This window comes from Ursus maritimus, unplaced genomic scaffold (assembly GCF_017311325.1).
Source record: "Ursus maritimus isolate PB19 unplaced genomic scaffold, ASM1731132v1 scaffold_10, whole genome shotgun sequence".
Lineage (NCBI taxonomy): Eukaryota > Metazoa > Chordata > Mammalia > Carnivora > Ursidae > Ursus > Ursus maritimus.
Window position 1 is genome coordinate 22,145,170 of NW_024423344.1, and position 12,240 is coordinate 22,157,409.

A 12,240-nucleotide genomic window follows, 5' to 3' on the forward strand; every position below is an offset into this window, starting at 1 on the left:
TTGATCTTATTGTCCCTTTGCTTCTTCTCTGCCTCTAATATTCCCGGCTTTTGCCGAAATTCATCATGTAGTTCTTATCTGATACTCCCATTTTCTTATCTGGCCCATCTTTTTTTACCTCACTGCTTGTTCTATCTCTGACATTTATTCTCCTTAAAATCTTTTTCCTTCTTGGATTTCTCTAACCTTGTAAGTAACAACCTCACTTTCTTTGATATTTATAGAGCTTTCTTCTAAGTCCCTAACCTTTGGCTGTCCTCAGTTTTTGCTCACTACCAACCCCTCCCACCTTGGTATTCTCTTCAAAGCAACTTACATTCTTTCAGCCATCTCTCCTAGCTTGATGTACATAATTTCCTTTTAACAGGTCTCTCCATCAGCCTTTAACCTTTTTTTATCTATTCTACATACCGTGGACTCTCCAACATTATTTTCTTGACTCTCCTTTTCAGTAGCCCTCTGTACTTAATATGTCTATAAAATACATTCCAAGTTCTGAAGCTTGGAATTTGAGTTCTACTCCCCTTCACCACCGCTCCCTGCCCCCCCATACACAAACACTTGATAACCTACCCTTCCAGTTTCATCCCCTGTTACATTTTTGCATACTTTCTTAGCTTCCGCTCTCTTGATCTGTACCTTGTCATCTGTACACATCATGGTCATCCCACCTGTGATACTTTTATTTGTATTTCCAGCTGTTAGTGCCTTTCTTTCTTTATCTGTCTTTGAAAAGCTAGTTCAGTTTTCACTTTCTTTGTGAAGTCTTTTATCACAATTCTAAATTGTAATGATCTCATCTTTTCAGTAAAATTATGCAACCTTGTAATATCTCCAGTATGTAAAGCAGATGATATAGTGGATCAGGTGGGGTCTCAGCTTTAAGACCAGTCTAGAGTCTGTAGTAGTATTCAAGTGAAATGGTGAGGGCCTCAACTAGTACAGTGATTCTAAGAGTGATGCTATGACTACGAAATAATTAGGGGATAAAATTGATATGACTTTTTGATTAGATGTTTATGGGAGAGGAAGGAGTCAAGGAAAATAATGACTGGCTAAATGTTGAAACTACCAGTGGACATAAACAAGTAGGTTTATATTGACTGACTTTGGAAGCCAGTGAGACAGTCAGGTGGAGATACCCACCAGGCAGTTGGGTATAACAAGGTGAAATTCAAGGACAGGGTAAAGGATAATCGTATAGGTCTATGGGTCATAAATTTAATTGGTAGTTACGTGTCTCAAGATTTTTTATTGTGTTTTACAGTCCTTCATTACAGTTTGAAGCTGCTTGGGCGTTAACTAATATAGCATCAGGAACTTCTGCACAGACTCAAGCTGTTGTACAGTCTAGTAAGTAAATTAATATCCTTACTTGCTGGGAGTTTTTAAAAAATAAAGGCAAGGAAGTGGAGTTTTATTGTAAAGACTGAATTTTATCTTACAACATTTTAAACTAGTGAATTTTATGAGTTACTTTTGATGGTTGGTATCTTTCCCATAGCTATCATTAATCTATCACTAAATAATTTTAATTGTGGTTACTAAAAAGTGAACAAAGTTTTATCTTTTTGGGTAGAGACTATCTCCTAACAGCAGGTTTTAAATTTTCTGTTTGTAGTACCTCCAGTGTGCTGAGTAACTTACACCTTTTAACTTGTAACATACATTTTTAAAATTTTGCCCACCTCAGGATGGGCTAACTATGATTAGTGTGTTGATCCAAACTGACAAAAGAAAGCTCTTTGAAAAAATTAGTTGTCACCAAGTACTCCATGTGTGGGATGCTTTAGGGGGCACTGGAGATGATTTTAAGTAGTACAGCAATAAATTACATCGAATCAGTTAGTGAGAATACCACTCTCTTTCAGATATTTCAAAGGAGAAAGTTCCCAGTTAGATATTAGTTGTACCAAAAAGGTAGCAGGTTTTAGACTAGGGCTTTTAATGGAGACTAGTAGGTACAATTTAATAACAATGTTTTATTTGCATATTGAATTTTTTGGTTACTTTCTATTTGTGATACTGGTAAGTGATATTGGTCTTCTATTTATAGAAGTGATAAAATTGTTAAATTACAAATGTGAGGTCAGTTGAAAGCCTCATGCATTGCTGGTGGGAATGTAAAATGGTGTGGCCTCTTTGGGAAACAGTTTGTCAAAAGGCTAATCATAGAGTTACTATATGACCCAGCGGTGCCACTACTAGGTGGACCCCACATGAAAACATGCCCACATAAAGACTTGTATGAGTACTCATAATAGCCCAAACATGGAAGTAATCCCAGTATTTTTGAGGTTCATCCATATATAGCACCTATCAGTGTTCCATTCTTTTTTATTGCTGAATAGTATTCCATTATATAACACATTTTGTTCATCTACTTATATCAGTTAATGGACACTGGGATTACTTCCATATTTAATTTAAGTGTTAAGTAAATAATACAGGTAGTGCAGATATACAACAAAAAATCCTGGAAGTAGTACTCAATTGACTGAAATTTAAGAAAAAGTAATCTAGCTTATGTTTAGTTTCCTACCTGGAGTGAGTATGATACCAGTGTTTTAGAACCTACATTAACGTGTAAATTATGTAGGAGTAAAGATAATAATGATAAATTATTTTAATACATAAGGTAAGCCTGATATGGGAATGATCAGCTCTTTAGGTAAAATCCCATATCAGCAATTGGGATCATATTGAGTAAAGTAGTATATTCTAAGTTTATGTGTTTGGGGGTGGGGGGATCTCTCTTTTTTTTTTAAATGCATTATAGGAAAAATTTCATGCTGCTGTTTTTAAATGCATTATAGGAAAAATTTCATGCTGCTGTTTTCTTTTGGTTAATGATATCTAATAGCAACTTTTAAATCTTGTCAGTAGGTGTGTTACTTTGAATATTACGAGGGGGAAATACTAAAATTAACTTTTTTAGAGTAAAGGTATTTGCCACATTCATTCAGTGAACTGTAATTGGGTAACCATAGTGTGCCAGGCTCTGTATATTTTATCAGCTTATTTAGTCTGAAATCTATAAACTCTTCAACATTTTGCAGTAGCAATATTTGCTTTTATTATAGATGCCGTACCTCTTTTTTTGAGACTTCTCCATTCACCACATCAGAATGTTTGTGAACAAGCAGTATGGGCTTTGGGAAACATTATAGGTAAGTTGGATTTAGGTTTAAAAAGACTCCAGTTAAGAATCTTAATTAACTTTTTTCCTACATTGGCATAGCCATTACATCCTATGTTTCCTCTAATTTTAACGTGGGTTGACTGTCTTCGTGTCTCATAAATACTAACTTAAGATGGTACCTCTTGAAACAGATATGCAATTTGCTATCAGGATTGGTAGGTTAAATTTGTGTTCTCCAAATCAAAATCTGGAGAAACAGCAACACTTGCTGCCCTTGACTAATGGTGAGGAAACATAGAACATCAGTGTCCCAACATGAGCCATTGCATACATTTCAGACTTTCTCATCCTGAATGTAATTTTTTTTTAAATACAATTTTCATTTCTGTAGGTGATGGTCCTCAATGTAGAGATTATGTCATATCACTGGGAGTTGTCAAACCTCTTCTGTCCTTCATCAATCCCTCCATTCCCATCACCTTCCTTCGGAACGTCACATGGGTCATTGTCAATCTCTGCAGGAATAAGGACCCCCCACCGCCTATGGAGACAGTTCAGGAGGTAAATGAAGAATTGCAAAGCCCAGATGGTATATTTTCCCTATGTTTATGCTTTAGATTTTCATTCAAGGAATGAAATAATGCATATACTGATTTCATTGCAGGTATGAGATTTTTTAAGTAACATATCATATTTAATTTTTGACTCCTATGAAATGAAAGTTGAGTATCTTATGGCACCTGACAAAATGTTAGTCCACCCTAATTCTTATTTTTTAATGACTATTTTCATAAAAACACAACTTTCAAAAAGAAAAATACAAAAGGAGAAAACCAAATCTCAGAAGTTTTATTACTACATTGCATTTTTGGTTTATTACTAAAAAAATAAGGGATTGCTACAGATAAAACTAGTGTACTTATATGCAAATGTTCTTGAGTGAATTTACATTAAGTCCAATTGAAATTTCTCTAGATATACAAAATCAGTGTTCTTAACTATGCGACATACTTTGTGTTAAATCTACTAATTAAAACAAAGTAAAAACTTTCCTATTTACATTTAAGTTGTAAATGGATCTGAGTATTTTAAGTTTTTTAAAATTCTATGCAACCTTTAATCATTTGACTGTGTTGAAAAATGTTAACTATGAACCTTTATATTTAACATCGTTCACCGGCTTCTGGGTTTTGCTGTTATGGAAAGGGTACTTAGTGTGATTTCCCCCCCCAGATTTAAAAAAAAGGATATGCAAGGCCTGAATTCAGCAAACTGTATATTTTGTACTGGTTATAATTTTCTTGACTAAATCTGAAGTCAGAAACTTTAATTTGACTGAAGTAGCTAATTAAATAAAATCTTCCCTTTCTCTTTAAGCAGAGTAAGTGAGATGACAGTTTTAGGAATAGCTTTTTTTAGGGTCACCTGGCTGTCTTAGTCGGTAGAGCATGCGACTCTTGATCTTGGGGTTGTAAGTTTGAGCCCCATGTTGAGTATAGAGATTACTTAAAAATAAAATCTTTACAAAAAAAAACAGCTTTTTTTTTTTTTTTTTTTTTTTTTTAGCTAGCTCTACTGAATAGTTGCATCTTCATTCTTTCCACTTGACATTAATGTTACAAAGAAAGTTACTTTTCAAAACTGTTTTTCCTTTAAGGTGCATTAATCTCTGCCAGATTTATTTGGTTATTTTATTTGGACATCTGAACTATGGTTTTTCAGATTGAATTGAAATCAGATTTTCATTTTCCTAATAGAGATTCAAACAAGTTTAACGTCTTTTCTTGCTCTGCGAGTAGTATTTACTGCTTTTTGTATCACAGTTATTCATTTTTACAAAGACATATTCATCAACTCTAGTGTTATTTATCATTTATCTTCTTTCCTCAGATTTTGCCAGCATTGTGTGTCCTCATATATCATACGGACATAAATGTAAGTAAAGTCGAATCTTAGATTTGGGATTTTGCTCTTGATGGGACTAGAAGGATTATTTAATTTTTAGACTTTTGTAAGTGTCAGCATTTATTTTATTAACTTGTGAGGCTTCCACAATGTATGACTTTTTCAGAAATAGGATTAAGGTTATATTAACTTTATATCTTAAATCATCCATATAGCAAAAGTGCTAACTTTAGAGAAATTTCACATATGTAGGTATTTATCTGTATCATTCATATTATTTTAAGTATCAATATTCATAAAGTGGTAAAAACTTTATAGAGCACCTTCATATTTCTTTAAACCTCATTAGTTGGTTAAGCATCCAACTCTTGATTTCGGCTAAGGTAGTGATCTTAGGGTCATGGAATTGAGCCCTGTATTGGGCTCTGCATTGGGCTCCGTGCTTGGCACTGAGTCGGGTCGTCCCTCTCTCTCCCCCCTTTTGCTCTCTTTCTTTCTCAAGTAATTAAATGAAATCTTTAAAAAAAAATCTCATTTGATTCTTATAATAGGATAGATATTATGCCACCATTCTATAGAATAAGAAACTGGGCCTCAGGGACAGATTAAGTGATTTATCCAAGGTTGCAGAGCTTATAAGAATCGAAATTGATGTTCAAAACAGAGATCTTCTAAAAAAAAACAAAAACAAAAAAAACCTGAGATCTTCTGGTGGCAGATCTTGTGTGCTTTCTGTGAAACCACACTGCCTCCCAGGATACCTTTGGAGGGATAGTATTGAAGAATATCAAGTATGGTTTTAAATGCAAAGGCATTTTCAGATTTGGTCATTACATAAGATTTAGTTAAGAATTTACACTATATATTCTGGCAGAGTTTTTTATTAGATAAGCTGAAAACTCTCCTTAACGTAGCAAAGCAAAATGTTACTCTTCCGTGGAGTAAGATAATGAATGGATTTCAGTGAATCTAGAATTGATTCTAGTTTTCATCTAGCAATGATTGGCTTCTCTTGTTCCAGCTAAGATCTCTTTCTGATTTGCTGTATATTTGTGTTTTTATAATCCTGTCTTTATTTACATACACATACAATACAAATGTATGCGTGTTTGCCAGAATTATGTGTGTGATTTATCATTGGGATGAAGAAAATACATCTTTGCTAGCATTGAACCACATTTCTCTAGTTCATTTTAGAACTTTAAGCTCTTAGGAAGGAATCTTTTTGCAACTAAAGTAACTTGTCATTTGTGACATATTAGCCTGAAATGTCATAAAAATTAAGTGAAATCTGTTTAGCCATATACTATCCTATTTTCAAAATGAATATAAAGTGACTTAGTAAAAGTCAAAAAAATAATTATATAAAAAATGTATTTGTTGCTAAATTTAATTCTAAGCATTCCAACAGCTAAGATTAAAGGGAAAATAACCAAAATATCTGATATTGCCATCAAGACTTTTACCCCAGGACATTATGGAATTGTTTACAGCCAAAAGAAATCTTCCACCATCTGTTGATGATGTTTATTTGAAAGCCAGGGGTATTAAAATGGCAAAGTGCTGAGTTAAGGTATATTTGTCAAGTTTAACAAACACTCATGGATTATTAACCACTTTAGGCAGAATTGTGCCGTGAATTATAGGCTCAAAGATAAAGAGGGGCGCCTTGGTGGCTCAGTCGTTAAGTGTCTGCCTTTGGCTTGGGGCATGATCCCAGGGTGCTGGGATCGAGCCCCACATCAGGCTCCTCCGCTGGGAGCCTGCTTCTTCCTCTCCCGCTCCCCCTGCTTATGTTCCCTCTCTCGCTGGCTGTCTCTCTCTCTGTCAAATAAATAAATAAAATCTTTAAAAAAAAAAAAAAAGATAAAGAAGACATAGAGACCCTGCCTTCTAAGACCTTTACATTAGTAGCAGGTAAAAAGAGTTTAAAGGAATGAACTTTTGTTGATGACTTGCTATGCTGAACCTATTTCTTTAACTTCCTTTTACCTTATTAGCACCCTTATGGGATAAGTTTTATTCTCCTATTTTACAGATAAGGAGTTTAAAATTCAGTAAAGTAAATTAACCAACTAAGGGCCTATATGATAAATAAGAGCCATAGCTAAGACTTGAAGCTATGTCCAAGGCCTGTGCTTTTTTTAATACCACGATCACATAAATACACAACATGGTGTCAAAACAAAACAAAACAAAAGCGAAATAGAGGAATGACCAAAATGCTAATTATGAGAGTGCATGTTCTCTCTGGTAACAAGAAAGCTTCACTGAGAAAGTAGCATTTGAAACAAGTGTGATGTGGAGAAAGATGGAGGTAGAAATGACAACAGAGGTAACAAAGATGATTATTTTAATAGCTAACATTTATTAAGGGTTGTAAATGTGCCAGGCATTGTTTTAAGCACTTTTCATATATTAACTCATTTATTCCTTATGAAAATGAAATTGGTACATCATTATCTCTCTCTTACAGACGTGGTAAAAGAGGCAGATAGTTAAGTAATCTGTCTAATGTCATACAACTGGGACAATTAGTATTTTGTCAACTTGAAAAGTCATTTCAGGTATATGAGGAAAGATATTAAAGACTCAGGAGCATTCTTGGAGGTTTTGGAGAATACAGGTAGCTAATAACCCAACACATTTGCTGGGAAGTTGAGTTGCAGGGTTTTGAATCCTGTGTTAAGCAGTTTTGGTTTTATCTTGTGATCAGTGCAGAGTAATTGAAGATTTTTAAATAGAGGAGTGATGTGCTCATATCTGTTATGGTCAGATAACTTAGAAGAGGTATGCAGGGTTTAGAATGGGGGAGGTATGGATGTAAGTAGTCTCATTTTGCTATCATAATTGGTTTAAAGAAGTTGGTGAAGGTCTGAATTAGAAATAGTAATGGTTAAGAGAGGAAAAGTTTGGGTGTTAAGAGAGAAAATAAGTAGAACTTCGAGAGGAAAGGATCAAATTGAAGGAAAAGTAAAAATTGCTTTGGTTTCTAATTTAGCAGTCCACCTGGATAATAATGCCATAACCATCAGAAGGAGTAAAGCAAAAGGATGAGACTGGTAGAGAAAGATGATGAGTCTATTGTAGGTCAGACACATTGATTCTGATTTACTTGTTCCTTCATAGCAGTATTCTGAGAAAGAAGATGCAATATAGACTTGAGATTTATCAGTATTTAAGGGCTTTATGAAAATATGGAAAAAGGGCTAAAAGTTGAATTCTAATAATGCTCTGCATTTGAGCAGTGACATCAAGGGAGGGAGAGCCAGCAAAGCAGTTGTTAGAACTAGAGAGATGGAAGAATAAGTTATAAAAACAAAGAGTAGGGAAAAATACGGCAGAAATTTAGCAGTTTCTGAATCATACAGCATCTTATATACCACTTTAAGAGCCATATATCCTTTTTATGTAGTTGATAGCAAACCAGAGAATAATGGTCTAATTTGTATTCTGGATTGATGGTTCATACCATTAAGTGGAGTGTAGATTTTAGGGGAAAGTGGGGTTGGGAAGACAAATTGATTTGTAGTATGGATGAGAGAAATTTAGCACCAGTACTAGAGCTTAGATATCAGGAAGACAAGAGAAGATTCTAGAAGTGTTTCAGTGATAAATTTGCTGGGTTTGATATGGGTGGTAGGAAAGAGGAAGTCCTATCCATCTTTCTAATTTGGGTTTTAAGGTATAGGACACAACAGAAAACAACAATAGCAGCAGGCAGAGGAATGAAACAGCACGAGTGACTTACTTTATGAGAAAGTGACTATTGAGAATGCTGGAGAAGCTGGGTTGGGGTGTAGAAATGATGAGTTGGTTTATGGATTGCAGTATGCCTATGTGACATCAGAGGAAAAACTACTGACCCTTAGGACTAGAGAAAAAATCTGGACTGGTTCAGGTTAGTCTGTGTGTATTGCTTTGTAGTTATTGTGCTTCTTAAAGGTAATTTGCAGTTGCAGTGATTCTGTAGCATTTGGTTTTCCTGCCCTTTTCAAAGTTATTGATCCATGGCTTGACATGCCTAGACAATTCTGAGTGTTAGCTGACATTTGATACAAATCTAGTTTATTATATTGCTGGTGCAAATGAAATTAATCAGTTGAAGCAGATTGGTTATGTGTGGAGACTTGATTGTTAGTGACACTTGATAATAAGCGTGTCAGGGATCCTGAGACCACTCTCAGTTTCAGTGAACTGCTAGAAAGTCACAGAAAAGCTGTGACACTCATGCTTATAGTTAATTACACGAAAGGATACAGATTCATTTAGGAAAAACTTAGTTTTTTCCTTCCTATGTAGGGAAAATCCCAGTCCTTCCCAGCTGTGTGTTTATCTTCGGTATGTCTCCTTTACTACTCACACAGACTACTTCACTTCTGACACTTCTAGTTGCCAGATGTGGGGTTTTCCCCACAACAAAAGGGAAGTCTCTGTGGTACCAGCTGGGTATCCTACAATTAATTTGATTGTGACACGGTCTACCTGGGGGGAGTATCCGATCCCACAGGTTAAGCGTTCATTTCTCTCAGGTCCCCCACCCCCACCCCAGCACTCCCACACTTCAGACGCCAGTTCCAAGCCCAGGTTGTCACCTGCTCTTCTGACTAACTGGCTATAGATCGGAAGTTCCAGCAAACCTGTCCTTGAGTTCATTTAGGTTCATTTGTTAAAGTGGCTCACAGAACTCAGGGTAACACTTAAATTTGCCAGTTTACTAAAGGAGATGATAAAGGATACAGATGAAGAGATACAAAGAGCAAGATCCAGGAGGGCCCTAAGGGCAGGAGCTCTATCCAGGAAGGTCAATGAACTTTGTACTATGGGGATTTTTATGCAGGTTTCCTCCTGTAGGCACGATCAATTATTAACTCCCATTTCCAACCCCCCTCCCCTCTCTCTATAGGGTTTACAACTCCAAACTTCTAATCAGGGCTTGGTCTTTCTGGCAACCAGCATCCATCTAGGAGCCGACCCAGAGTCGCCTCAGTAGAACAGAAGATGCTCCTAGTTCTCTTACACTTAGGAATTGAGTTTAGGAGTCCTATGTCAGGGGCAGGGTCAAAGGCAGATACTAGAACAAGAGATGTTCCTATTGCTCTTCTCGCTTAAGAAATTACAGGAGTTTTAGGAGCTCTGTGCCAGGACAGAGTGCCAGGGACAGACACCTATATGTATTTATATTATTTACATATATAAATATATATTTCTTATTATTTCACAAGGTTAAAATCAACAAAGGCAAAAGGCATAGAGGGCAGAGTTTAGGAGAAACCAGGTACAAGCTTCCAGTTCTCCTCTCCCAGTAGAATTGTAAGGACAGTGCTTTATTTACCCAGCAACCATGTGTAACACATACAAACACATGAAATATTGCTAACCAGGAACCTCCTGAACTTTGGTGTGCAGGGTATTTATTGGGGGTCAGTCATATAGGCATGGACAGCCCACATGACTGCCCTTAGCTATTCTGGAGGTCAGACTGATACAGTGTGGCCCACAACTTCAAGCAAACTAAAAGAGATATTCAGCATGAAATCACATTGTTACATAAGCTATTTGCCCAAGATCTCAGGTATACAACGTAATCAGGCAGGATAATCCAAGAGCTCAGAAGTTATCTCAAAGGAGCTAATCAAGGGCCAGTCCTTTTCTTTGGAATGTGTAGGATGTGAGTACCCCTGGTCTTCTAAGTTACCCATTACTGCATATAAAGATTAAATATGAGTACACAGTTAACCCAAATTAACTCTAGTTGTCTCTGAAGCATGTGTGAAGTTGACATTCCTTAGATGATCTGTTGATATCTAATCTTCTAGGAAATGCTGTACACATTAATAGCAGTTTTCTATAACAGTGCCTCACAGGACATGATTTGTTAGCACATTTATTGGAGGTGGCATAAATCAGTAAAGGTGACGTAAATCAGGTCTTTGAGCTGAGTGTATCCTTATTGGCAGACTTTGAGTTGTTGGTGATTTTCCTTTGGTTCATATACCAGTTTTCAAGATTATTATCTCAAAACATGAACCATGTGGAGTTGTCAGTCTTTTGCGTGTGTGCATATATGCCTTCTGTTGTGTGTCTAGAGATCAGCTTTCTAGCAGTCTTCAAGTATCTGAACTATTAGCTGAAGTAAAAACTTTTAAAGCTTTCTAGCACAGAAAAACAGACATGAATAGTGAAAAATAATTGAAGTAGCCCAGGATTAGTAAAGACTTTGTTGGCACATCGTTAATCAGATGGTTAGCTGTACGAAGAGTATACTCATTGACTATTAGTGGCTGTAAAAGCCAGATAGTTTAGGATGGAAATCAAAGAGAAAACCAAGAAAAAAGAATAGTAGAGGGGGCAGGTGTAAAATAACAGAAGCAGCTTACATGGGAAAAGGCAACAAAAGGTAAAATTACAAGCGTCCGAGACGTAGAGCTGCTGTTCAGCCTGATAATGGAGATGAGAAAAGCAAACTTTGATGAAAACAGAAGAAGCTGGAGTGGCCTGATAATCATGTGCGATGAATTTCAAAGTTTTTAGAACTTTTTTAATATGAAATCTTCAGGGGCACCGTGGTGGCTCAGTTGGTTAAGCGTCCAACTCTTGATTTTGTCTCAGGTCATGATCTCAGGGCCATAAGATTGAGTTTTGCTTCAGGCTCTGCCCTGGGTGTGGAGCCTTGCTTAAGATTCTCTCTCTCCCTCTCCTCCTCACCCCCCCTTAAATAAAAAAGAATGGGTGTTGAATTTTTCAGCGTCTGTGGAAATAACCATGATTTTTCTCCTTAAATCTGTTAATGTGACATATTAATGATATTTCTAAAATTGAACCATTTTTGCATTTCTTTTTTTTTTTTTTTAAGATTTATTTGAGAGAAAGAGAAGGTGAGCAGGGGAGAGGAACGGGGGTGGGGGGGGAGAGAAAATCCCAAGCAGACTCCCCCTTGAGCCATGCAGGGCTCTATCTCATGACTGCAAGATCATGACCTGAGCTGAAACCAAGAGTCAGATGCTCAACCAACTGAGCCACCCAGGCGCCCCCCATCTTTGCATTTCTTAAGTAATTCCACTTGATCATCATACGTTGTTTTCTTAGTGTGGTATGGGATCCTGTTCATTAATGTTTTATTTAGAATTTTTGCACCAGTGTTCACATAATTGATACTGGTCTGCAGTTTTACTGTTATGCTGTCCTTATGA

At 36.3% G+C, this 12,240-nt stretch overlaps 1 protein-coding gene across 1 annotated transcript in view; it reads left to right on the plus strand.

The window, feature by feature from the left end:
• KPNA3 (karyopherin subunit alpha 3) overlaps window positions 1-12,240 on the plus strand; it is an 89,597-nt gene that overhangs the window by 64,169 nt on the left and 13,188 nt on the right. The window contains exons 7-10 of the mRNA XM_040622686.1: window positions 1,268-1,353; window positions 3,084-3,170; window positions 3,534-3,703; window positions 5,033-5,077. Coding sequence (XP_040478620.1) covers window positions 1,268-1,353; window positions 3,084-3,170; window positions 3,534-3,703; window positions 5,033-5,077 — 388 coding nt within the window. The remainder of the gene's footprint in view (window positions 1-1,267; window positions 1,354-3,083; window positions 3,171-3,533; window positions 3,704-5,032; window positions 5,078-12,240) is intronic.